Raw genomic sequence first — 26,679 nt, forward strand, 5'->3', positions numbered from 1 at the left:
CAGATTGCTGATGGGATGCAGGTGCGGAAATCAAGAGAGCTCCCCGGAGCGTTCCCGAACCCTCGGGAAACTGGAGATCACGAACAGAAAAACTAGTCACCAGACAGGACCCGACTCAGACTGCCGGGATCGTTACAAAGAGCGTCTGCTAAATAACGTAAATGTTAAATTGGTAGAACACTTCCACTAATGGTTGGAACAAATACAACATATTTTAGACCATGCACCTAAAAATAATTAACAGCCCCCACCAGTACATTGCCACACCTAGAGTTCAAAGTGCAGTAATGATTGTACCTTATTGTCACGATCGTTGTAAGAGGCAGACCAAGGCGCAGCGTGATAGGCGTACATCTTTTAATGAGTAATTTACACCAACAACAAAACGATACGTGAAGTCTAAAGGTTCATAGACTGTTCTCTCTGCTACCGCACGGCAAGCGGTACCGGAGTGCCAAGTCTAGGTCCAAAAGACTTCTCAACAGCTTCTACCCCCAAGCCATAAGACTCCTGAACAGCTAATCATGGCTACCCAGACTATTTGCACTGCCCCCCCACCCCATCCTTTTTACGCTGCTGCTACTCTGTTAAGTATTTATGCATAGTCACTTTAACTCTACCCACATGTACATATTACCTCAACTACCTCAACTAGCCGGTGCCCCCCGCACATTGACTCTAGAACGGTACCCCCTGTATATATAGCCTCCCTACTGTCACTTTATTTTACTTCTGCTCTTTTTTTCTCAACACTTTTTTTGTTGTTGTTTTATTCTTACTTTTTTTGTTTAAAATAAATGCACTGTTGGTTAAGGGCTGTAAGTAAGCATTTCACTGTAATGTCTGCACCTGTTGTATTCGGCGCATGTGACCAATAACATTTGATTTGATTTGATTTGAAAGCTTCACCAACACAAACCTATACAGAACAAGATCCCACCATCAACTGTGCAAAACAGGCTGCCTAAGTATGGTTCCCAATCAGAGACAACGAGCTACAGCTGCCTCTGATTGGGAACCACCCTGGCCAACATAGATCTAAACGATCTAGAATAAACACATAGAACAACTAAACATAGGAACTAACACCCTGGCTCAACATTAAAGAGTCCCCAGAGCCAGGGCGTGACAGAACCCCCCCCCCAAAGGCGTGGACTGCGACCGCGCCAACCAAACACCACAGGGGAGGGGCCGGGTGGGAATTCCGCCTCGGAGGCGGATCCGGCTCCGGGCATGACCACCACTCTCCCTCTCGCCCTCGTGGTCTGGCCCTGCTGACCGGAGCTGGACTGAACACCGGTGGAGCGGATTGCTCTGGCTCCGGCGTGGAGCAGCTGACCGGTGCCGGACCAGGCACAGGTGGAACAGGCAGGGACCGTGCCGGACTGACGACGCGCACCACTGGCTTGGTGCGGGGAGCAGGAACAGGCCGAACCGGGCTGGCGACGCGCACCACTGGCTTGGTGCGGGGAGCAGGAACAGGCCGGACCGGGCTGGCCACGCGCACCACAGGCTTGGTGCGGGGAGCAGGAACGGGCCGGACCGGGCTGACGACGCGCACCACTGGCTTGGTGTGGGGAGCAGGAACAGGCCGAACCGGGCTGGCGACGCGCACCACTGGCTTGGTGCGGGGAGCAGGAACAGGCCGGACCGGGCTGGCGACGCGCACCACAGGCTTGATGCGAGGGACAGGGATAGGCCGGGCCGGACTGGCGACGCGCACCCCTGGCCTGGTGCGGGGAGCAAGAACAGGCCGGACCGGGCTGGCGACGCGCACCACAGGCTTGGTGCGAGGGACAGGGACAGGCCGGGCCGGACTGGCGACGCGCACCCCTGGCCTGGTGCGGGGAGCAGGAACAGGCCGGACCGGGCTGGCGACGCGCACCACAGGCTTGGTGCGAGGGGCAGGAACAGGCCGGACCGGGCTGGCGACGCGCACCACAGGCTTGGTGCGAGGGGCAGGAACAGGCCGGACCGGGCTGGCGACGCGCCACACAGGCTTGGTGCGGGGAGCAGGAACAGGCCGGACCGGGCTGGCGACGCGCACCACAGGCTTGGTGCGGGGAGCAGGAACAGGCCGGACCGGGCTGGCGACGCGCACCACAGGCTTGGTGCGAGGGACAGGAACAGGCCGGACCGTACTGGGAACACGCACCACTGGACTAGTGCGGGGATCAGGAACGGGCCGGACCGGACTGGTAACACACCCCAGTACCTCTCGCCGTGCCTCTACACTCTCCTTCCCCCTCATGACCAATGGCCCCCGTAACCTGGTGGCCTCCTCTCCTCTCCTAGTCCGCAAACTCGCCCTGTAGCTGCCTCCAGCAGCCCCGTCATCCATGCCGTGTGCCCCACCCAAAAAAATTATTGGGGTTGCCTCTCGCCTGTCCGACGACGGCCCGGTTGGCGCCGCTTCTCCTCTCCTGCCTGGGCATCCTCCCTCATCGCCCTCCGGTAGCGGACGGCCTCCTCCTCTGTGATTCTCCCCCAACCGAGGAGGACATCTACCAGAGTAACCTCCTGTTCCATACCCGGCGTTTGCTCCTGCACACGCTGCTTGGTCCTATTTTGGTGGGATCTTCTGTCACGATCGTTGTAAGAGGCAGACCAAGGCGCAGCGTGATAGGCGTACATCTTTTAATGAGTACTTTACACCAACAACAAAACAACAAAACGATACGTGAAGTCTAAAAGTTCACCAACACAAACCTATACAGAACAAGATCCCACCATCAACTGTGCAAAACAGGCTGCCAAAGTATGGTTCCCAATCAGAGACAACGAGCTACAGCTGCCTCTGATTGGGAACCACCCTGGCCAACATAGATCTAAACGATCTAGAATAAACACATAGAACAACTAAACATAGGAACTAACACACTGGCTCAACATTAAAGAGTCCCCAGAGCCAGGGCGTGACATCTCCTACCTTTCTGCATCCTTTGACTCTCTATGTCCCCTATCCTCTCGGCCGGCTCGGTCCTCCCCTCCTGCTCCGTGGCTTGTCGATTCATTGCGAGCTCACAGAACAGGGCTCTGGGCAGCCAAGTGGAAATTGAGGAAAACTAGACTCCCTGCGGACTTGTCATCTTTTCACTCCCTCCTCTCTACATTTTCTTCCTCTGTTTCTGCTGCTAAAGCCACTTTCTACCACTCTAAATTTCAAGCCTCTGCCTCTAAAGTTGATAAACTTGTAACCTCACTTTTGAGAAAATGGCCCTTAAATGTTTTGGTAAACCTACTGGAGAGCTTTTCTTTGTCTACACCCGTTCAGCATTGTTCACACCCTCTTAAGCCTTAGCACCGCCCATCTCTTTAAGGATTCACATGTGAGGCCATGTACTAAACAACCAAAGAGTTCAAGACTGAAGGCTGGTTTATACTACAGGTTTATTCTTAAATTCAATCTGGAGTGCCAGAGTGCGCCCTGGGTGTTTGTAAACTCAGAGCGTTTCATTCTCGGAGCGTTCAGAACGCACACTGGACGCTCTGGCCAAGGAGTGGGGTTGATCCGAGCATTCTGACATAATAACAGCAGTCAAGCTCCCAAGCTAACTGGCTAACGTTGGCTGGATTGCTAGCTACTTCCAGACACATGAGAGAACAGCTCACTCTGACCATTTTACTCACCCTAGCAGAGCTGGTTAGGCTGTTATCCAGAGCATTGGTGACTGTAACAGTGCTGCTGGCAACAATTTAATTACGCTTTTTTTGCTGACGTTTACTGACACTGGCCATATTCAACGGGTGTTGAGTGTTCGTAAATTCATCAGTTATTCTGTGCTCTGGCACACTCAGACGAGAGTGCTCTGAATTCGGAGTTGTCACAGTGACATCATGAACATTCTATTGAAATGGTTACTTGCATAGTGGAGTCTTATGCTTAGACATGTAGCTAGCTAGCTAAACAATGAGCCATAATCCCAACTCATAACATTACTACCCTGCATGAATCTGCAGGTAGCTAACCAGTCAGGTTCAACGTTAACTAGCTAAGGAATACCTGGGATAGGATAAAGTAATCCTTCTACCCCCCCCACCCCCCACCCCCCAAAAAAATTGTAAAGTGGTTATCCCACTGGCTATAGGGTGAACGCACCAATTGGTGAGTCGCTCTGGATAAGAGCGTCTGCTAAATGACGTAAATGTGCCCTTGAGCAAGGCACTTAACCCTAATTGCTCCTGTAAGTCGCTCTGGATAAGAGCGTCTGCTAAATGACTAAAATGTAAAATGTAAAATGTAGCTAACATTAGGCTACAACTAGCAATGCAAATGGCTCTGAGATACAAATGATAATGTTAGCTAGCTACCTAACAATACGCTTTAACTTGAAATGAAACGACTTTCTGACAAAATTAGAAACGCGTAATATCTGAAAATTTAGCTAGCAAGACTATCTTACCCATATACACTATCTTACGCATGCCATGGTTGCCCTTAGTTTGAAGATGTAATCCGGAGACAGGTGTTTTATACAACAGCCTTCTGTGTGTTCTCTTTTCAACTCTGCATATTTGCAATCAAAGGCCAGAATTTTCTCCATCTCCTTAGCTATCATACTTTAATTCCACCGAGCCTTCCACTGAGTTCAAAACTCGGACCTCCAGAATGTGGAGAATAACACTTTGATATCAAAAAAAAAAAAAGCAGCATTAGAAAGGATTACCTACAAATACTGACCAGCTCATGTTATAGACAGAAGCGTGCTACATGGCAGACCAATCCAAACTCATCTCTCAGCATGTCCAGCCCGGTCTTTTTCCATGGCTAAACCAACTTGGATCGTAATTTAACATTTTTATTTGCATTTACAGATGGCATACAAGTTTGTTATTAAGGCACATGAAAGTTCACGTTCCAGAAGGTATTTCTGCCAAAAGACGTATTTTGATAAAAAAAGAAAAGTTTACGTTCAAATGACTCTCCTGTGAAGTAGCGACGCGCGACATATGCCTAGTTTCCTGAAACGAGTCACATATTCCCTTTCAGTCGGTCACTCAGTATAACACACTATGGGGGTATACAATCAGTATAACACACTATGGGGGTATACAATCAGTATAACACACTATGGGGGTATACACTCAGTATAACACACTATGGGGGGTATACACTCAGTATAACACACTATGGGGGTATACACTCAGTATAACACACTATGGGGGTATACACTCAGTATAACACACTATGGGGGTATACACTCAGTATAACACACTATGGGGGTATACACTCAGTATAACACACTATGGGGGGTATACACTCAGTATAACACACTATGGGGGTATACACTCAGTATAACACACTATGGGGGGTATACACTCAGTATAACACACTATGGGGGTATACACTCAGTATAACACACTATGGGGGTATACACTCAGTATAACACACTATGGGGGTATACACTCAGTATAACACACTATGGGGGTATACACTCAGTATAACACACTATGGGGGTATACACTCAGTATAACACACTATGGGGGTATACACTCAGTATAACACACTATGGGGGTATACACTCAGTATAACACACTATGGGGGTATACACTCAGTATAACACACTATGGGGGTATACACTCAGTATAACACACTATGGGGGTATACACTCAGTATAACACACTATGGGGGTATACACTCAGTATAACACACTATGGGGGGTATACACTCAGTATAACACACTATGGGGGTATACACTCAGTATAACACACTATGGGGGTATACACTCAGTATAACACACTATGGGGGTATACACTCAGTATAACACACTATGGGGGTATACACTCAGTATAACACACTATGGGGGTATACACTCAGTATAACACACTATGGGGGTATACACTCAGTATAACACACTATGGGGGTATACACTCAGTATAACACACTATGGGGGGTATACACTCAGTATAACACACTATGGGGGTATACACTCAGTATAACACACTATGGGGGGTATACACTCAGTATAACACACTATGGGGGGTATACACTCAGTATAACACACTATGGGGGTATACACTCAGTATAACACACTATGGGGGTATACACTCAGTATAACACACTATGGGGGTCAGAGGATATCAAACTAGGAGGCACACGACAGCCGAAGCACAGATTCCACCGGCTCCAAAAAGTTTACAGAATCACCTTTTTCCCTAATACTTACCCGAGAAGCCTGAACTGTCAGATCCCCATATAGGGAACCAGAACCTGCTTAAACTTGGCTATTCACACTGACACACTGCTACTGCAGTCCAAGTACATAGAACCCACCGTTCCAAGAACAATACTTACCTTGCCAGCATGGTAAGTATTACCACAAGTCCAAAACAACAGAACACCTGTCGTGACTTGGTAAAGCGCACTGCATAGCATCAATAAGAGTCGATGAACCACAGCAGCCTGAACCACAGCAGCCTGAACCATAGCAGCCTGAACCACAGCAGCCTGAGGCTCAAAGCCACAGGAAACCTGCAGTAACCTGGAAACCTACAGCTCAAACCCACAGCGAACTGTGGTAACCCGGATAAATGCGCAACCTGCCCGCTGCCTAACATCAACTCCCAGACCCAGCCATAAGAACATTATTTGCCACACTGTGAGCAGTTACATCAAAGTGATAAAACCACAAAAAGGTATGTGGGGGACCCACAACTCGCTGCAGCACAGATATCACCAATCATCATGCTCCTGTACAATACCCAAGAAGCCGCCACACCCCTAGTGGAGTGAACATGCACACCGCTAGGCAACCCTTGCTGTCATAGGCAACCCTTGCTGTCTCCACAATCCAATGAGAGAGACGCTGCTTAGAAGCGTAAAGTGCGCACCAGACACAGGCCATGCAACCTCCGTTGTTTACTGGAAGCAAACAGAGGTGAGAATGGGAACAGCTCGAAAGCCAGGGACCTGGAAGAAACAAGCATAACCTTGGGAGCAAAAGCTGCATTAGGACGTATCACCAGGCGCTAACTCGAAACAGGAAGGGTAGCACATGGAGATCCCCCCCCCCAATGCATTTGGCCGATGCCATGAGCAGGATCTTCAGGTCCACAGACTTCAATGGTTCAAACAAAGCATCCAGGACCAAAGCCAGGTTCCAGTGCCTTAGACACTGGTCTGAGCCAACACACACCTTTCAGCAACCGCACCATCAGAGGATGAGACCCCGAGGCCTTCCATCCCTACATTACACGTCCAAGATGGCTGCCATTTAAACCTTCAATGTGGAAAAAGAGGCCCTGCTCAAAAATCTCTTGCAAGAACCTCAATGTCCAAGATGGCGTAGTAGTGCAGTTCTGTTTTTGTCGTGTGTCTGTAAATAGCCTGTAAATACCCTATTTTTCTGTATTTTTCGTACATATTTCCCTATCAGACTTTTCATCCTTCTACAAAATATACTTTCCTGCAACCCGCCTCACTCAATGTGGAACGGATTCTATTATTGAATTACTTTTTATCTAGAATCTCCAGTTGAAACTAGCTAGCCAGCTAACTAGCTACTTGCTATTAGCCACAGTTAGCGGTATTTCACCCAGAACATTGGATTTTTTTCTGCGGGATTAATTTAATCACTGGACATTAATCACCGGATCGCAACTAGCTAGCCGCAACCGAATGGATGTTGCTGTCTGGCTAATCACCACTGACCCCGATGCAAGCACCAGTTAGCCTCGAGCTAGCCTAGAGCCAGGCTCATATCTACCTCTAGGTCTACAGGACGAGAGTAGCCAGCTAACTAGCTACTTGCTATCAGCTACCGTTAGCGGTTTTTCACCATTGTCCGTGGCCTGCACCACTCACCAGCCAGCTCTAGTCTGGACTATTATTCGGCCAGTCTGCACAGCGCGTTATCGACCCAGAACATATCAGTTTTTCTGCCGGAATCACTGAATAACTGGACCTTTAACTCCGGATTCATCGCTACCAGCTAGCTGCAACAAAATGGACGTTGTGGTCTGGCTAATCATCCTGAGCTAGGCCCATCTCCCGGCTATCTACCTCTCTGTCAACCGGACGGGACCACCTAGTGTTGACACGGAGCCCCGCCGATCCTACACGACTGGTCTGCCGACGAAATCGTCTGATGTGGTTACGACGTCGACCACGAAGATTCCATCTGCTAGCTCCGGCCCGCTAGCACACGCTAGCCGTGGCCTCTTACTCGCTAGTGCTTTAGCAGCCTCCGACACTATCCTATTGCTGTTCACCGGACCTTATATTAACTCAGCTATACAGCTGATGTCTGCTGGACTGTTCCTTTTTACGGTAATGCATCCTGTTTATGTTTAGCCTCAGCCCAAACTGTGTCATCATTACCAGCTGTTGTCTTAGCTCTCTCAAATTACACCTGTAATTGCTTTATGCCTCTCTCCCTTGTCAACATGGTTAGCTTATTGTTGTTTCGGTTATTTCTAATTGTACTATTTCACTGTAGATCCCCCAGCCTAGCTAAACCTGCCTTAGATAGCTCCTTTGTCCCACCCCCCATACACGCGGAGACCGACTCAATTGGTGCCTCCAGTGATGCTATCTCTTTCATTGTTACCCAACGCTTAGGTTTACCTCCACTTTACTCATATCCTTCCATATCCTTGTCTGTACATAATGCCCTGAATCTTTTCTACAACGCCCGGAAATCTGACCCCTTTATTCTATGTACCCAACGCACTAGAAGACCAGTTCTTAAAGCCTTTAGCCGTATCCTTATTCTAGTCCTCCTCTGTTCCTCTGGTGATGTAGAGGCTAACCCAGGCCCTGCAGCCCTCAATATCACTCCTACTCCCCAGGCGCTATTATTTGCTGACTTCTGTAATCGCAAAAGTCTTGGTTTCTTGCACGTAAATATCAGAAGTCTACTTCCTAAGTTTGAGTTATTCACTGCGTTAGCACACTCCGCCAACCCTGATGTTCAAGCAGTGTCTGAATCCTGGCTTAGGAAGGCCACCAAAAATTCTGAAATTTCCATCCCCAACTATAACATTTTCCGTCTAGATAGAACTGCCAAAGGGGGTGGAGTTGCAATCTACTGTAGAGATAGCCTGCAGAGCTCTATCATACTATCCAGGTCTGTGCCCAAACAGTTTGAGCTTCTACTTCTAAAAATCCACCTTTCCAGAAATAAGTCTCTTGCTACAGACCCCCTCAGCCCCCAGCTGTGCCCTGGACACCATATGTGAATTGATTGCCCCCATTTATCCTCAGAGTTCGTACTGCTTGGTGACCTAAATTGGGATATGCTTAATACCCCGGCCATCCTACAATCCAAACTAGATGCCCTCAATCTCACGCAAATTATCAACGAACCTACCAGGTACAACCCTAAATCCGTAAACATGGGTACCCTCATAGATATCATCCTGACTAACTTACCCTCTAAATACACCTCAGCTGTCTTCAACCAGGATCTCAGCGATCACTGCTTATTGCCTGCGCCCGTAACGGGTCCGCGGTCAAACGACCACCCCTCATCACTGTCAAACGCTCCCTAAAACACTTTAGCGAGCAGGCCTTCCTAATTGACCTGGCCCAGGTATCCTAGATGGATATAGATCTCATTCCGTCAGTAGAGGATGCCTGGTTGTTCCTTAAAAGTAATTTCCTCTCAATCTTAAATAAACATGCCCCATTCAAAAAATACAGAACTAAGAACAGATATAGCCCCTGGTTCTCCTCAGACTTGACTGCCCTTGACCAGCACAAAAACATCCTGTGGCGTACTACATTAGCATCAAATAGCCCCCGCGATATGCAACTTTTCAGGGAAATTAGGAACCAATATACACAAGCAGTCAGGAAAGCAAAGGCTAACTTTTTCATACAGAAATTTGCATCCTGTAGCACTAACTCCAAAAAGTTTTGGGACACTGTAAAGTCCATGGAGAATAAGAGCACTTCCTCCCAGCTGCCCACTGCACTGAGGCTAGGAAACACTATCACACCGATAAATCTACAATAATCGAGAATTTCAACAAGCATTTTGCTACGGCTGGCCATGCTTTCCACCTGGCTACCACTACCCCGGCCACCAACTCTGCACCCTCCGCTGCAACTTGCCCATGCCCCCCGCCCCCCCCCCGCTTCTCCTTCACACAAATTCAGACAGCTGATGTTCTGAAAGAGCTGCAAAATCTGGACCCCTACAAATCAGCTGGGCTAGACAATCTGGACCCTTTCTTTCTAAAACTAGCCGCCGAAATTGTCGCAACCCCTATTACTAGTCTGTTCAACCTCTCTTTCGTAACGTCTGAGATCCCCAGAGATTGGAAAGCTGCCGCGGTCATCCCCCTCTTCAAAGGGGGTGACACTCTAGATCCAAACTACTACAGACCTATATCCATCCTGCCCTGCCTTTCGAAAGTTTTTGAAAGCCAAGTTAACAAACAGATCACCGACCATTTCGAATACCACCGTACCTTCTCCGCTATGCAATCCGGTTTCCGAGCTGGTCATGGGTGCACTTCAGCCACGCTCAAGGTCCTAAATGATATTATAACCGCGATTGATAATAGACAGTACTGTGCAGCCATCTTCATCGACCTGGCCAAGGCTTTCGACTCTGTCAACCACCGCATTCTTATTGGCAGACTAAATAGCCTTGGTTTCTCAAATGACTGCCTCGCCTGGTTCACCAACTACTTCTCAGATAGAGTTCAGTGTGTCAAATCAGAGGGCCTGTTGTCTGGACCTATGGCAGTCTCTATGGGGGTGCCACAGGGTTCAATTCTTGGGCCGACACTTTTCTCCGTGTATATCAATGATGTCGCTCTTGCTGCTGGTGACTCTCAGATCCACCTCTACGCAGACGACACCATTTTGTATACATCTGGCCCTTCATTGGACACTGTGTTAACAAACCTCCAAACGAGCTTCAATGCCATACAACACTCCTTCAGTAGCCTCCAACTGCTCTTAAACACTAGTAAAACTAAATGCATGCTTTTCAATCGAACGCTGCTGGCACCCGCCCACCCGACTAGAATCACCACTCTCGACGGGTCTGACCTAGAGTATGTGGACAACTACAAATACCTAGGTGTCTGGTTAGACTGTAAACTCTCCTTCCAGACTCACATTAAGAATCTCCAATCCAAAGTTAAATCTAGAATCGGCTTCCTATTTCGCAACAAAGCCTCCTTCACTCATGCTGCCAAACATGCCCTCGTAAAACTGACTATCCTACCGATCCTTGACTTCGGCGATGTCATTTACAAAATAGCCTCCAACACTCTACTCAGCAAATTGGATGTAGTCTATCACAGTGCCATCCGTTTTGTCTCCAAAGCCCCATACACTACCCACCACTGTGACCTGTACGCTCTTGTTGGCTGGTCCTCACTACATGTTCGTCGTCAAACCCACTGGCTCCAGGCCATCTATAAATCACTGCTAGGCAAATCCCCGCCTTATCTTAGCTCATTGGTCACCATAGCAGCACCCACCCGTATTCTGCGCTCCAGCAGGTATATCTCACTGGTCATTCCCAAAGCCAACACCTCCTTTGGCCGCCATTCCTTCCAGTTCTCTGCTGCCAATGACTGGAACGAATTGCAAAAATCTCTGAAGCTGGAGACTCTTATCTCCCTCACTAACTTTAAGCATCAGTTGTCAGAGCACCTTTCCGATCACTGCACCTGTACACAGCCCATCTGAAATTAGCCCACCCAACTACCTCATCCCTATATTGTTCTTTATTTTGCTCTTTTGCACCCCAGTATCTCTATTTGCACATAATCTCTTGCACATCTAGCATTCCAGTGTTAATACTAATTGTAATTATTTTGCACTATAGCCTATTTATTGCCTTACCTCCAAAACTTGCTACATTTGCACACACTGTATATATATTTTCTGTTGTATTTTTTATTTATTTATTTTTTTACCCCATATGTAACTCTGTGTTGTTGTTTTTATCGCACTGCTTTGCTTTATCTTGGCCAGGTCGCAGTTGTAAATGAGAACTTGTTCTCAACTGGCTTACCTGGTTAAATAAAGGTGAAATAAAATAAAAATAAATAAAAAAAGAGTTCTGAAAAGGAGAAACTCATTTTAACCTGACACCAACCCTCAAACACACACCACTTATGTGTATACAACCCTCTCGTAGAGGGTGCACACGCCGATTGTACAGTTGTAATCACCTTCGAGGGTAAATCCCTAGCCATCACATTCAACCTTTTAAAGGGCCAAACCCACAGATCCCATATCTGTGGTCGTGGGTGCCAAACTCTCCTGGGACAATAGATCCAGACCACACGGAACCCTTCACGGGTCCCCGCCCAACAGGTGGATGATCTCCGACAACCAGGGTTGTCTGGGCCAATGGAGAGCCACCAGAATCAACAACAGACCCTCTTGGCGGACCCTCTCCATGGTTGTCTGAATCAGGTCTACTGAAAGACACGCATAGGGCCACTGATACCCCAAAGCATACGATCCCAACGGAGCACCCTGATCCTTTATTAAGAAGAACAGATGACAATGCGTGCTTTCTCGCAATGCGTAAAGCTCTACGTCGGCCCTGCCGAACTGGTCCCATATCTGGGCAGCCACCGAGGGTGGCAGTCTACATAGAGATAGAACCCCCCTGGAAAGTAGATCTGTACCCACATTGAGAGACCCGAGAAGATATGTCGCCCTGAACGAAAGTAAATGCGCACCACTCATAAATCAACATTTTATTTGCCACATGCGCCGAATACAACAGGTGTAGACCTTAGCGTGAAATGATTACTAATAGCCCTTAACCAACAATGCAGTTTTAAGAAAATAAAAAAAAGATACTAAATAGAAAATAGCGAATAATTAAAGAGCAGCAGCAAAATAAAATAACAGTAGGGAAGCTATATACAGAGTCAATGTGCGGAGGCACCGGTTAGTCGAGGTAATTGAGGTAATATGTACATGTGGGTAGAGTTAAAGTGACTATGCATAAATAATAGACAGAGTAGCAGCAGCGTAAAAGAGAGCTAGCTTGTCACACCTGTATTTGGGTAGTTTCTCCCATTCTTCTCTGCAGATCCTCTCAAGCACTGTCAGGTTGGATGGGGAGGGTCGCTGCACAGCTATTTTCAGGTCTCTCCAGAGCTTTTAGATCGGGCTCAAGTCCAGGCTCTGGCTGGGCCACTCAAGGACATTCAGAGACTTGTTCCGAAGCCACTCCTGCGTTGTCTTGGCTGTGTGCTTAGGGACGTTGTCCTGTTTGAAGGTGAAACTTAGCCCCAGTCTGAGGTCCTGAGCGCTCTGGAGCAGGTTTTCATCAAGGATCTCTGTACTTTGCTCTGTTCATCTTAGCCTCGATCCTGACTAGTCTTCCAGTCCCTCCCACTGAAAAACATCCCCACAGCATGATGCTGCCACCACAATGCTTCACCGTAGGGATGGTGCCAGGTTTCATCCAGATGTGACATTTGGCACTCAGACAAAATAGTTAAATCTTGGTTTCATCAGACCAGAGAATCTTGTTTCTCATGGTCTGAGACTTTAGGTTCCTTTTGACAAACTCCTGAGGAGTGGCTTCCGTCTGGCCACTCTACCTTGAAGGTCTAATTGGTGGAGTGCTGCAGAGACGGTTGTCCTTCTGGAAGGTTCTCCCATCTCCACAGAGGAACTCTAGAGCGTCCTGACCAAGGCCCTTCTCACCTGATTGCTCAGTTTGGCCTGACGACCAGCTCTAGGAATGGTCTTGATGGTTCCTAACTTCATCCATTTAAGAATGATGGAGGCCACTGTGTTCTTGGGGACCTTCAATGCTGCAGAAATGTTTTGGTACCCTTCCCCAGATATGTTTCTCGACACAATCCTGTCTCGGAGCGCTATGGACAATTCCTTCGACCTCATGGCTTGGTTTTTGCGCTGTCAACTGTCAACTGTGGGACCTTATATAGACAGGTGTGTGCCTGTCCAAATCATGTTCAATCAATTGAATTTATCACAGGTGGACTCCAATCAAGTTGTGGAAACATCTCAAGGATGATCAATGGAAACAGGATGCACCTGAGTTCAATTTTGAGTCTCGTAGCAAAGGGTCTGAATACTTATGTAAAGGTCTTTCTTTTCTATAAACCTGTTTTTGCTTTGTCACTATGGGGTATTGTGTGTAGATTGCTGAGGATTGTTTTATTTAATCCATTTTAGAATAAGGCTGTAACGTAACAAAATGTGGAAAAAGTCAAGGGGTCTGAATACTTTCCAAAGGCACTGTAGATGTTGCTGCCACAGATTCAAATAGAATCTTGAGAGAATTATCTGCCAGAAAAAACCCTCTGGTGAACTGTTTACCACTAGTGGCAAACTTTTACAAACTTCTAGCAACATTTTGTTGCACACTATTTAGTTTGCAGCAAATTTGCCACAAACTTGTGGAAAGTTTGCAAGAACAAATTCATTTTTCTAAGGGTACCCAGGCTGTATGCTGTCCAGGACATTACCACAGCAGACGTTTAATGTCTGTGTGATCACTTCAGACCCTGTTATCAGAGTTCAGTTTTATTACCCTGTTGTTAGTCTTTATAACAGACAGAGTTGAGCAGCATGTCCAGGGGTTCCTGAATGTGATCAAATCACATCTGTTCTACTCTTCCAGGTCGTTCAAACCTGACTTTGTCCTCTAACCCTCTCAGGTCCATTAAACCTGACCTTGTCCTCTAACGCTCTCAGGTCCATTAAACCTGACCTTGTCCTCTAACGCTCTCAGGTCCATTAAACCTGACCTTGTCCTCTAACGCTCTCAGGTCCATTAAACCTGACTTTGTCCTCTAACGCTCTCAGGTCCATTAAACCTGACTTTGTCCTCTAACGCTCTCAGGTCCATTAAACCTGACTTTGTCCTGATGCGGCAGCATGCCTACAGCATGGCCCACAATGAGGACTTCAGGAACATGATAATCGGCCTGCAGTACGCTGGAGTCCCCAGCATCAACTCCCTGGAGTCCATCTACAGCCTCTGTGACAAGCCCTGGGCGGTGAGAGAGACACACACACGAGGTGGTGAGGCTATACATTGGGGAAATAGGCTCATCACTATTACACACACACACACACACACACACACACGCGAGGTGGTGAGGCTATACATTGGGGAGACGAGTTGGTGAGGCTATACATTGGGGAGACGAGGTGGTGAGGCTATACATTGGGGAGACGAGGTGGTGAGGCTATACATTGGGGAGACGAGGTGGTGAGGCTATACATTGGGGAGACGAGGTGGTGAGGCTATACATTGGGGAAATAGGCTCATCACTATTACGCACAGGGCCTGGCTTTTTAAACTGACCTTATAACTCAGCACAACATTGATTTAATGTTGGGTGTTAATGGACCAGATCTCTTTAGCAGCACCATCAGCACAATAACCCGTTTTATAACAGTACTTCCCGTCATTGTGCACCCGCAAGCTAACAGATAATAATTTAGAGGATTATTTGGCTCATCAGTTCCTCTAGCTACAGCTTTATCTGAACATTTACCAGGTGTCTGGAGGAGAAATGTAGGATTCTAGTTCAGCTGCTATGTCTTCTTCGGTCCTAGTCCCAGGCCTAATCACTACTCTACTTACTATCTCCTGTACCCCTCCACTAGTTTGCCCAGCTGATCGCCACCTGTAAGAAACTAGGCCCTGACAAGTTCCCTCTGATCGACCAGACCTTCTACCCAAACCACAAGGACATGGTAAGAACAACCTATCTACCTATCTGTACCCAAACCATAATAACTACCTATCTACTTAACTACCATACTATCTCTCTACCTAACTACCTATCTACATAACTACCTACATATCTATCTGTGCCCAAACCATAACAACTATCTACCTCTACCTAAACCATAGCAACAACCTATCTCTACCATACCATAATTTTTGATTAAACTATAAGAACAACTTATTTCTATCCAAACAATAATAACTACCTAGCTCTACCCAAACCATAAGAATTACCTACAGTGCATTCATAAAGTATTCAGAACCCTTGACTTTTTCCACATTTTGTTACGTTACAGCCTTATTCTAAAATAGATTAAATTGTTTTTTTCCCCCTCATCAATCTACACACAATACCCCATAATGACAAAGCAAAAACGGAAATATGACATTTATATACTGTACATATTCAGACCCTTTACTCAGTACTTTGTTGAAGCCCTTTTGGCAGCGATTACAGCCTTGAGTCTTCTTCGGTATGATGCTAAAAGCTTGGCACACCTGTATTTGGGGAGTTTCTCCCATTCTTCTTTGCAGATCCTCTCAAGCTCTGTCAGGTTGGATGGGAAGCATCGCTGCACAGCTATTTTCAGATCTCTCCAGAGATGTTCAAGTCCGGGCTCTGGCTGGGCTCTGGCTGGGCCACTCAAGGACATTCAGAGACTTGTCCTGAAGCCACTCCTGCGTTGTCTTGGATGTGTGCTTAGGGTCGTTGTCCTGTTGGAAGGTTAACCTTTGCCCCAGTCTGAGGTCCTGAGCGCTCTGGAGCAGGTTTTCATCAAGGATCTATCTGTACTTTGCTCCGTTCATCTTTCCCTTGATCCTGACTAGTCTCCCAGTCCCTGCCACTGAAAAACATCCCCACAGTATGATGCTGCCACCACCAAGCTTCACCGTAGGGATGGTGCCAGGTTTCATCCAGACTTGGCATTCAGGCCAAAGAGTTCAATCTTGGTTTCATCAGACCAGAGAATCTTGTTTCTCATGGTCTGAGTCCTTTAGGTGCCTTTTGGCAAACTCCAAGCGGACTGTCATGTGCCTTTTACTGAGGAGTGGCTTCTGTCTGGCCACTCTACCATAAAGGCCAGATTATTGTCCTTCTGGAAGGTTCTCCCATCTCCATAGAGGAACTCTGTAGCTCTGTCAGAGTGACCATCGGGTTCTTGGTCTCCTCCCTGAAAAACGCCCTTCTCCCCCGATTGCTCAGCTCTAGGAAGAGTCTTTGGTTGTTCCAAACTTCTTCCATTTTAAGAATGATGGAGGCCACTGTGTTCTTGGGGACCTTCAATGCTGCAGACATTTTTTGGTACCCTTCCCCAGATCTGTGCCTCGAAACAATCCTGTCTCGGATTTCTACGGACAATTCCTTCAACCTCATGGCTTGCTTTTTGCTCTGACATGCGCTGTCAACTGTGGGACATTATATAGACAGGTGTATACCTTTCCAAATCATGTCTAATCAATAGAACATACCACAGGTGGACTCCAATCAAGTTGTAGGAACATTTCAAGGACGATCAATGGAAACAGGATGCACCTGAGCTCAATTGAGTGTCATAGCAATGTGTCTGAATACTTACGTGAATAAGGTTTTTCTGGGGGTTTTCTCGCTTCGTTACTGTGGGGTGTTGTGTGTAGATTGATGTGGAAAATACTTAATTTAATCAATTTTAGAACAAGGTTGTAATGTAACAAAATGTGGAAAAAGTCAAGGGGTCTGAATACTTTCCAAATGCACTGTACCTACCCATCTTTACCCAAACATTAATAACTTTATTTCTACCTATCTATACTCAAACCATTAGAAATACCTATCTACTAGGGATGTAACATTCACCAATAGGCATTTGTCCTCAGTTCAAATGTGTAAGGTAGGAGTGCATCGGTCTGCAGGAGCACAAACCGATCCAAATTAAGCGGTTAGAAAAACGATTCAAACATTGCTAATCGCTGGTTCAATAACTTTTTACTCATATTGTTTTAATACCCCTTATCTGTTGTGACTGAATTGATGTGTCATCTCCTTCAGTTCAGTAGCCTATACACTTTTATGCACATAACTGCATATGACTGTCAGATAACAACTGTACATGAATTGCGGGAGATAAAGCTACTCATGCCAACGAGAGGCCTCTATAGGTAGGTATACGATAGGCCCCTATTCTAAAATAAAACGCAACATGTAAAGCGTTGGTCCCATGTTCCATCAGCTGAAATAAAAGATCCCAGACATTTTTCATAAGCACAAATATATTTTTTCTCTCAAAATTTGTGCACAAATGTATATCCCTGTTAGTGAGCATTTCTCCTTAGTCAAGATAATCCATCCATCTGACAGGTGTGGCATATCAAGAAGCTGATTAAAGAGCATGATTATTACACAGGTGCGCCTTGTGTTGGGGACAATAAAAGGCCACTCTAAAACATGCAATTTTGTCTAGCAACAAAATGCCACAGATGTCTCAAATTTTGAGGGAGTGTGCAATTGGCATGCTGACTGCAGGAATGTTCACCAGAGCTGTTGCCAGAGAATTTAATGTTCATTTCTCTACCGTAAGCCGCCTCCGTTGTTTTACCGAATTTAGCAGTACGTCCAACTGGCCTCACATCCGCAGACCACGTGTGACCAGGACCTCCACATACGGCTTCTTCACCAGCGGAATCGTCTGAGACCAGCCACCCAGACAGCTGTTGAAACTGTGGGTTTGCATAAACTGTCTCAGGGAAGTTCATCTGCTCGTCGTCCTTACGAGGGTCTTGACCTGACTGCAGTTTGGTGTCGTAACTGACTTTAGATAGCAAATGCTCACCTTCGATTGCCACTGGCACACTGGAGAAGTGTGCTCTTCACCGTTGTATCGAATCCCGGTTTCAACTGTCCCGGGCAAATGGCAGATAGCGTGTATGGCACTGTGTGGGCGAGCGGTTTGCTGATGCCAACGTTATGAACAGAGTGCCCCATGGTGGCGGTGGGTTTATGGTATGGGCAGGCATAAGCTAAGGAAAACTAACACAATTGCATTTTATCGATGGCAATTTGAATGCACAGCGATACCGTGATGAGATCCTAAGGCCCATTGTCGTGCCATTCATCCACCACCATCACCTCATGTTTCAGCATGACAATGCATGGCCCCATGTCGCAAGGATCTGTACACAATTCCTGGAAGCTGAAAATGTCCCAGTTCTTCCCTTGGCCTGCATACTCACCAGACATGTCACCCATTGAGCATGTTTAGGATGCTCTGGATTGACGTGTAAGATAGCAGTTTCCAGTTCCCACCAAAAATCCAGCAACTTCGCACAGCCATTTGTATTTATTATGAAGCCCCATTAATTCCTGCCAAGGCAGCAGCTACTCTTCCTGGGGTTTAATACGAATCCCCATTAGTTCTGCCAAAGCAGCAGCTACTCTTCCTGGGGTTTATTATGGATCCCCATTAGTTCCTGCCAAGGCAGCAGCTACTCTTCCTGGGGTTTATTATGAATCCCCATTAGTTCCTGCCAAGGCAGCAGCTACTCTTCCTGGGGTTTATTAAGGATCCCCATTAGTTCCTGCCAAGGCAGCAGCTACTCTTCCTGGGGTTTATTATGGATCCCCATTAGTTCCTGCCAAGGCAGCAGCTACTCTTCCTGGGGTTTATTATGGATCCCCATTAGTTCCTGCCAAGGCAGCAGCTACTCTTCCTGGGGTTTATTATGGATCCCCATTAGTTCCTGTCAAGGCAGCAGCTACTCTTTCTGGGATCCAACAACAATAAGGCAGATGTATACAATTTAAAATATTACATGACATTGCATTTCCTAACACTTTTCACAACACATTAAGTGTGTTCCCTCAGGCCACTACTCTACTATCACTTATCTACAATACAAAATCCATGAGTGTGTAGAGTGCGTGTCTTATGTGTATGTTTGTCCCTTCACAGTCCCCGCTGTTCCATTAGGTGTATTTTTATCTGTTAAAAAAATAACGGATTCTACTGCTTGCATCAGTTAACTGATGTGGAATAGAGTTATATGTATACATGGCTCTACGTAGTACTGTGCGTCTCCCATAGTCTGTTCTTGACTTGGAGATTGCGAAGAGACCTCTGGTGGCATCTCTTGTGGGGTAAGCATGGGTGTCAAAGCTGTGTGCTAGTAGTTTAAACAGACACCTCGGTGCATTCAACATTTTACATTTACGTCATTTAGCAGACGCTCTTATCCAGAGTGACTTACAAATTGGTGCATTCACCTTATAGCCAGTGGGATAACCACTTTACAATTTTTTTTTTTTTGTGGGGTGGGGTAAGGGGGGGGGGGTAGAAGGATTACTTTATCCTATGCCAGGTATTCCTTAAAGAGGTGGGGTTTCAAGTGTTTCCGGAAGGTGGTGAGTGACTCCGCTCTCCTGGCGTCGTGAGGGAGCTTGTTCCACCATTGGGGTGCCAGAGCAGCGAACAGTTTTGACTGGGCTGAGCGGGAACTGTGCTTCCGCAGTGGTAGGGGGGCCAGCAGGCCAGAGGTGGATGAACGCAATGCCCTCGTTTGGGTGTAGGGACTGATCAGAGCCTGAAGGTACGGAGGTGCCGTTCCCCTCACAGCTCCGTAGGCAAGCTCCATGGTCTTGTAGCAGATGCGAGCTTCAACTGGAAGCCAGTGGAGTGTGCGGTGGAGCGGGGTGACGTGAGAGAACTTGGGAAGGTTGAACACCAGACGGGCTGCAGTGTTCTGGATGAGTTGTAGGGGTTTAATGGCACAGGCAGGGAGCCCAGCCAACAGCGAGTTGCAGTAATCCAGACGGGAGATGACAAGTGCCTGGATTAGGACCTGTGCCGCTTCCTGTGTAAGGCAGGGTCGTACTCTCAGAATGTTGTAGAGCATGAACCTACAGGATCGGGTCACCGCCTTGATGTTAGCGGAGAACGACAGGGTGTTGTCCAGGGTCACGCCAAGGCTCTTCGCACTCTGGGAGGAGGACACAATGGAGTTGTCAACCGTGATGGCGAGATCATGGAACGGGCAGTCCTTCCCCGGGAGGAAGAGCAGCTCCGTCTTGCCAAGGTTCAGCTTGAGGTGGTGATCCGTCATCCACACTGATGTCTGCCAGACATGCAGAGATGCGATTCGCCACCTGTTTATCAGAAGGGGGAAAGGAGAAGATTAGTTGTGTGTCGTCTGCGTAGCAATGATAGGAGAGGCCATGTGAGGTTATGACAGAGCCAAGTGACTTGGTGTATAGCGAGAATAGGAGAGGGCCTAGAACTGAGCCCTGGGGGACACCAGTGGTGAGAGCACATGGTGCGGAGACAGCTTCTTACCACGCCACTTGGTAGAAGCGACCGGTCAGGTAGGACGCAATCCAAGAGTGAGCTGCGTTGGAGATGCCCAGCTCGGAGAGGGTGGAGAGGAGGATCTGATGGTTCACAGTATCAAAGGCAGCAGACAGGTCTAGAAGGACAAGAGCAGAGGAGAGAGAGTTAGCTTTAGCAGTGCGGAGAGTCTCCGTGACACAGAGAAGAGCAGTCTCAGTTGAATGTCCAGTCTTGAAACCTGACTGGTTTGGATCAAGAAGGTCATTCTGAGAGAGATAGCAAGAGAGTTGGCTAAAGACGGCATGCTCAAGAGTTTTGGAGAGAAAATAAAAAAGGGATACTGGTCTGTAGTTGTTGACATCAGAGGGATCGAGTGTTGGTTTTTTGAGAAGGGGTGCAACTCTCGCTCTCTTGAAGATGGAAGGGACATAGCCAGCGGTCAAGGATGAGTTGATGAGCGAGGTGAGGTAAGGGAGAAGGTCACCGGAGATGGTCTGGAGAAGAGAGGAGGGGATAGCGTCAAGCGGGCAGGTTGTTGGGCGGCCGGCCGTCACAAGTCGCAAGATTTTCTCTGGAGAGAGAGGGGAGAAATAAGTCAAAGCATAGGGTAGGGCAGTGTGAGCAGGACCAGCAGTGTCATTTGACTTAACAAACGAGGATCGGATGTCGTCAACCTTCTTTTCAAAATGGTTGACGAAGTCATCCACAGAGAGGGAGAAGGGAGGGGGAGGAGGAGGAGGATTCAGCAGGGAGGAGATGGTGGCAAAGAGGTTCCTAGGGTTAGAGGCAGATGCTTGGAATTTAGAGTGGTAGAAAGTGGCTTTAGCAGCAGAAACAGATGAAGAAAATGTAGAGAGGAGGGAGTGAAAAGATGCCACGTCCGCAGGGAGTCTAGTTTTCCTCCATTTCCACTCGGCTGCCCGGAGCCCTGTTCTGTGAGCTCGCAATGAGTCATCAAGCCACGGAGCTGGAGGGGAGGACCGAGCCGGCCGAGAGGATAGGGGACATAGAGAGTCAAAGGATGCAGAAAGGGAGGAGAGGAGGGTTGAGGAGGCAGAATCAGGAGATTGGAGGGAGAAGGATTGAGCAGAGGGAAGAGATGATAGGATGGAAGAGGAGAGAGTAGCGGGAGAGGGAGAGCGAAGGTTGCGATGGCGCTTTACCATCTGAGTAGGGGCAGAGTGAGTAGTGTTGGAGGAGAGCGAGAGAGAAAAGGATACTAAGTAGTGGTCGGAGACATGGAGGGGAGTTGCAGTGAGATTAGTAGAAGAACAGCATCTAGTAAAGATGAGGTCAAGCGTATTGCCTGCCTTGTGAGTAGGGGGGGACGGTGAGAGGGTGAGGTCAAAAGAGGGGAGGAGTGGAAAGAAGGAGGCAGAGAGAAATTAGTCAAAGGTAGACGTAGGGAGGTTGAAGTCCCCCAGAACTGTGAGGGGTGAGCCATCCTCAGGAAAGGAACGTATCAAGGCCTCAAGCTCATTGATGAACTCTCCAAGGGAACCTGGAGGGCGATAAATGACAAGGATGTTAAGCTTAAATGGCCTAGTGACTGTGACAGCATGGAATTCAAATGAGGAGATAGACAGATGGGTCAGGGGAAAAAAAGAGAATGTCCACTTGGGAGAGATGAGGATTCCTGTGCCACCACCCCGCTGACCAGATGCTCTCGGGGTATGCGAGAACACATGGTCAGACGAGGAGAGAGCAGTAGGAGTAGCAGTGTTTTCAGTGGTAACATAATAATAATAATAATAATAATAATATGATATGCCATTTAGCAGACGCTTTTATCCAAAGCGACTTACAGTCATGTGTGCATACATTTTTACGTATGGGTAGTCCCGGGGATCGAACCCACTACCCTGGCGTTCACAAGCGCCATGCTCTACCAATTGAGCTACAGAGGAACTTGTCAATGCTTCTTACAAGAACAAGTAGTGATGAAGTCAATCTCTCCATCACTTTGACACATGAGATAATTACATACAGTGCCTTCGGAAAGTATTCCGACCCCTTTACTTTTTCCACATTTTGTTACGTTACGGCCTTATTCGAAGATGGATTTTTAAAATAAATCAGCAGTCTACACACAATACCCCATAATTACAAAGCGAAAACATGTTTTTAGAAATGTTTGCTAATTTATTACAAATAAATACCTTATTTACAAAAGTATTCAGACCCTTTGTATGAGACTCGAAATTGAGCTCAGGTGCATCCTGTTTCCTTTGATCATCCTTGAGATGTTTCTACAACTTGATTGGAGTCCAACTGTGGTAAATTCAATTGATTGGACATGATTTGGAAAGGCATACACCTGTCTATATGAGGTCCAGTATGAAAATGTATGCACTCTAACTGTAAGTCGCTCTGGATAAGAGCGTTTGCTAAATGACTCAAATGTAAGATGTCCCACAGGTGACAGTGCATGTCAGCAAAAACCTAAACAAGAGTTTGAAGGAATTGTCCGTAGAGCTCCGAGACAGAATTCTGTCATGGCACAAATCTGGGGAAGGTCACCAAGAACACAGTAGCCTCCGATCATTCTTAAATGGAAGAAGTTTGGAACCACCAAGACTCTTCCTAGAGCAATCGGTGGAGAAGTGCCTTGGTCAGGGAGGTGAACAAGAACCCAATGGTCACTCTGACAGAGCTCTAGAGTTCCTCTGTGGAGATGGAAGAACCTTCCAGAAGGACAACCATCTCTGCAGCACTCCACCAATCAGGCCTTCATGGTAGAGTGGACAGACAGAAGCCACTCATCAGTAAAAGGTACGTGACAGCCCGCTTGGAGTTTGTTAGTTAGTTCCCACTTTATAATATTGTCGCACTGTTTGTGCGACAATGTTTGGTTTTCTTGTTGGGGAACGTAACAGACATCGGCAAAGATTGAAAAAAGTAAGGGGTCTTGACAGCTGCCCTGGGGAATTCCTGATTCTACCTGGATTATGTTGGAGAGGCTTCCATTAAAAACCCTCTGTGTTCTATTAGACAGGTAACTCATTATCCACAATATAGCAGGGGGTGTAAAGCCATAACACATACCTTTTTCCAGCAGCACACTATGATCGATAATGTCAAAAGCCGCACTGAAATCTAACAAAACAGCTCCCACAATCTTTTTATCAAGTTCTCTCAGCCAATCATCAGTAATTTGTGTAAGTGCTGTGCTTGTTGAATCTCCGTCCCTATAAGTGTGCTAAAAGTCTGTTTTCAATTTGTTTACAGTAAAATAGCATTGTATCTGATCAAACACCATTTTCCCCAAAAGTTTACTAAGGGTTGGTAACAGGCTGATTCGTCTGCTATTTCAGCCAGTAAAGGGGGCTTTACTATTTTTGGGTAGCGGAATTACTTTTGCTTCACTCCAGGCCTGAGGGCACACACTTTCTAGTAGGCTTAAATTGAAGATATGGCAAATAGGAGTGGTCAAATCGTCCGCTATTATCCTCAGTCATTTTCCACTTTACGAAAATTCGAAATTACAATGCTTGTATTTCATAATTTGCTCAGATATACTTGGATGTGTAGTGTCAGTGTTTGTTGCTGGCATGTCATGCCTAAAATGTGCTAATCTTGCCAATGAAAAAATCATTAAAGTAATTTGCAATGTCAGTGGGTTTTGTGGTGAATGAGCCATCTGATTCAATGAATAATGGAGCTGTGTTTGCCTTTTTGCCCAAAATTTCATTTAAGGGGCTCCAAAGCTTTATACTATCGTTCATCTTTGTGTCATAGTATAGTTTCTTATTTTTATTCAGTTTAGTCACATGATTTCTCAATTTGCAGTACGTTTGCCAATCAGTTCTGCAGCCAGACTTATTTGCCATTCCTTTTGCCTTTCAACCATACAATTTCTCAATTCCTCATCAATCCACCGGGATTTAAATTTTTTTTACAGTCATTTTCTTAATGGGTGCATGCTTATTAGTAACTGGTATCAGCAATTTCATAAATGTGTCAAGTGCAGCATCTGGTTGCTCCTCATTACACACCATAGACCAGCAAATATTATTTATGTCAACAACATAGGAATCACTACAAAACCTATTGTATGACCTCTTATATACTATATTAGGCCCAGCCTTTGGAACTTTGGTTTTCCTAGATTTGGCTAATATATTGTGATTACTACAGCAGATGGATTTGGATGCTGCTTTAAAGCAAATTTCTGCAGCATTAGTCAAGATGTGATCAATACATTTTGATGATTTTATTCCTGTGCTATTTGTAACTACCCTGGTAGGTTGACTGATAACCTGAACCAGGTTGCAGGCACTGGTTACAGTCTGAAGCTTTTTATTGAGTGGGCAGCTTGATGAAAGCCAGTCAATATTTAAATCACCCAGAAAATATACCTCTCTGTTGATATCACATCCATTATCAAGCATTTCACACGTTATCCAGATACTGACTGTTAGCAGTTGGTCGTCTATAGCAGCTTCCCACCAGAATGGGCTTTAGGTGAGGCAGATGAACATGTATAGAAAAGTTTATGTATAGAAACATTTGTGGTTATAAGCACATTCTTAAAAACATAAGTGCTGGGCTATAAAATAATACTAGTAAACAACACACAGTCTTTAAGCTCCCAATTCACCGCTTTATTGACTACGTTTGAATCTGAAACGGATCTTCGTCAGGTCAAACAAACTGAGTGCTCACTTCCCAAAATGGTAGATGAACCTGTAGCTATATTACAACAGTATTTAACATGGTATCCTCTCTAAGCTTTACAGGAATGTGGTTCTGAATATAAACAGCAACACCTGCACCATTGGCATTTCTGTCTTCTCTGTAGATGTTACAACCATGTATTGCTTCCACTGTATCATCAAAGGTATTATTTAAGTGAGTTTCAGAGAGAGTCAGAATTGGAATGTCATCTATTACTAGCAAGTTATTGACTTCATGAACCTTGTTCCTTAAGCTACATATGTTAACGTGGGCTATTTTTTGCACTTTTCTGTAATGCTTGATTGTTTTCATTGCTTTACTGGGAAGCTTAGCAGAAGTAGACATGCTCATGTTATTTATATTGGAGCTGATAGTGCAGGGTGAGCTGCACACAGTGGACTTCCTACCAGGGCACACCACCTCAGTTCTAACAGCATAACTCTGGTTCATAGGGACATGATTACTGCATTCAATAGCTGTAGGATCAGCAGAGGAATTCAGGGCAGTTAGAGGGACATAAATTAGGTTACTTACATTGTATCTACCAACGCCCCTGGGATAATGCACATTTGCTGAAGCTTTATGACAACTCAGGGACTGGTAAGGATTGGTAGCGGGCTATACGCTACATCGGCAGGATAGAACAGCTGTCTCCGGTAAGGGGTGGCGATCTGTGTATATTTGTTAACAACAGCTGGTGCACAAAATCAAATACTAAAGAAGTCTCTATTTACCAATAGAGTTTTCATCTATATTTTTCATAGCTGTCTATTTACCACCACAAACCAATGCTGGCATTAAGATTGCACTGAATGAGCTGTATAAGGCCACAAGTGAACAGGAAAACGCTCATCAAGGCAGCGCGCCTAGTGGCCGGGGACTTTAATGCAAGGAAACTTAAATCCGTTCTACCTAATTTCTACCAGCATGTTAAATGTGTAACCAGAGGAAAAAAATACTCTAGACCACCTTTACTCCACACACAGAGACGCATACAAAGC

At 46.4% G+C, this 26,679-nt stretch overlaps 1 protein-coding gene across 2 annotated transcripts in view; it reads left to right on the plus strand.

Moving 5' to 3' along the window:
• LOC121559648 (synapsin-2-like) overlaps positions 1–26,679 on the plus strand; it is a 264,426-nt gene that overhangs the window by 92,523 nt on the left and 145,224 nt on the right. For both annotated transcript variants that reach the window (XM_045214190.1, XM_045214191.1), the window contains exons 4-5: positions 14,808–14,964; positions 15,581–15,670. In XM_045214190.1, coding sequence (XP_045070125.1) covers positions 14,808–14,964; positions 15,581–15,670 — 247 coding nt within the window. The remainder of the gene's footprint in view (positions 1–14,807; positions 14,965–15,580; positions 15,671–26,679) is intronic.

The sequence above is a fragment of the Coregonus clupeaformis genome, unplaced genomic scaffold, assembly GCF_020615455.1.
Source record: "Coregonus clupeaformis isolate EN_2021a unplaced genomic scaffold, ASM2061545v1 scaf0212, whole genome shotgun sequence".
NCBI classification, from domain to species: Eukaryota; Metazoa; Chordata; class Actinopteri; order Salmoniformes; family Salmonidae; genus Coregonus; species Coregonus clupeaformis.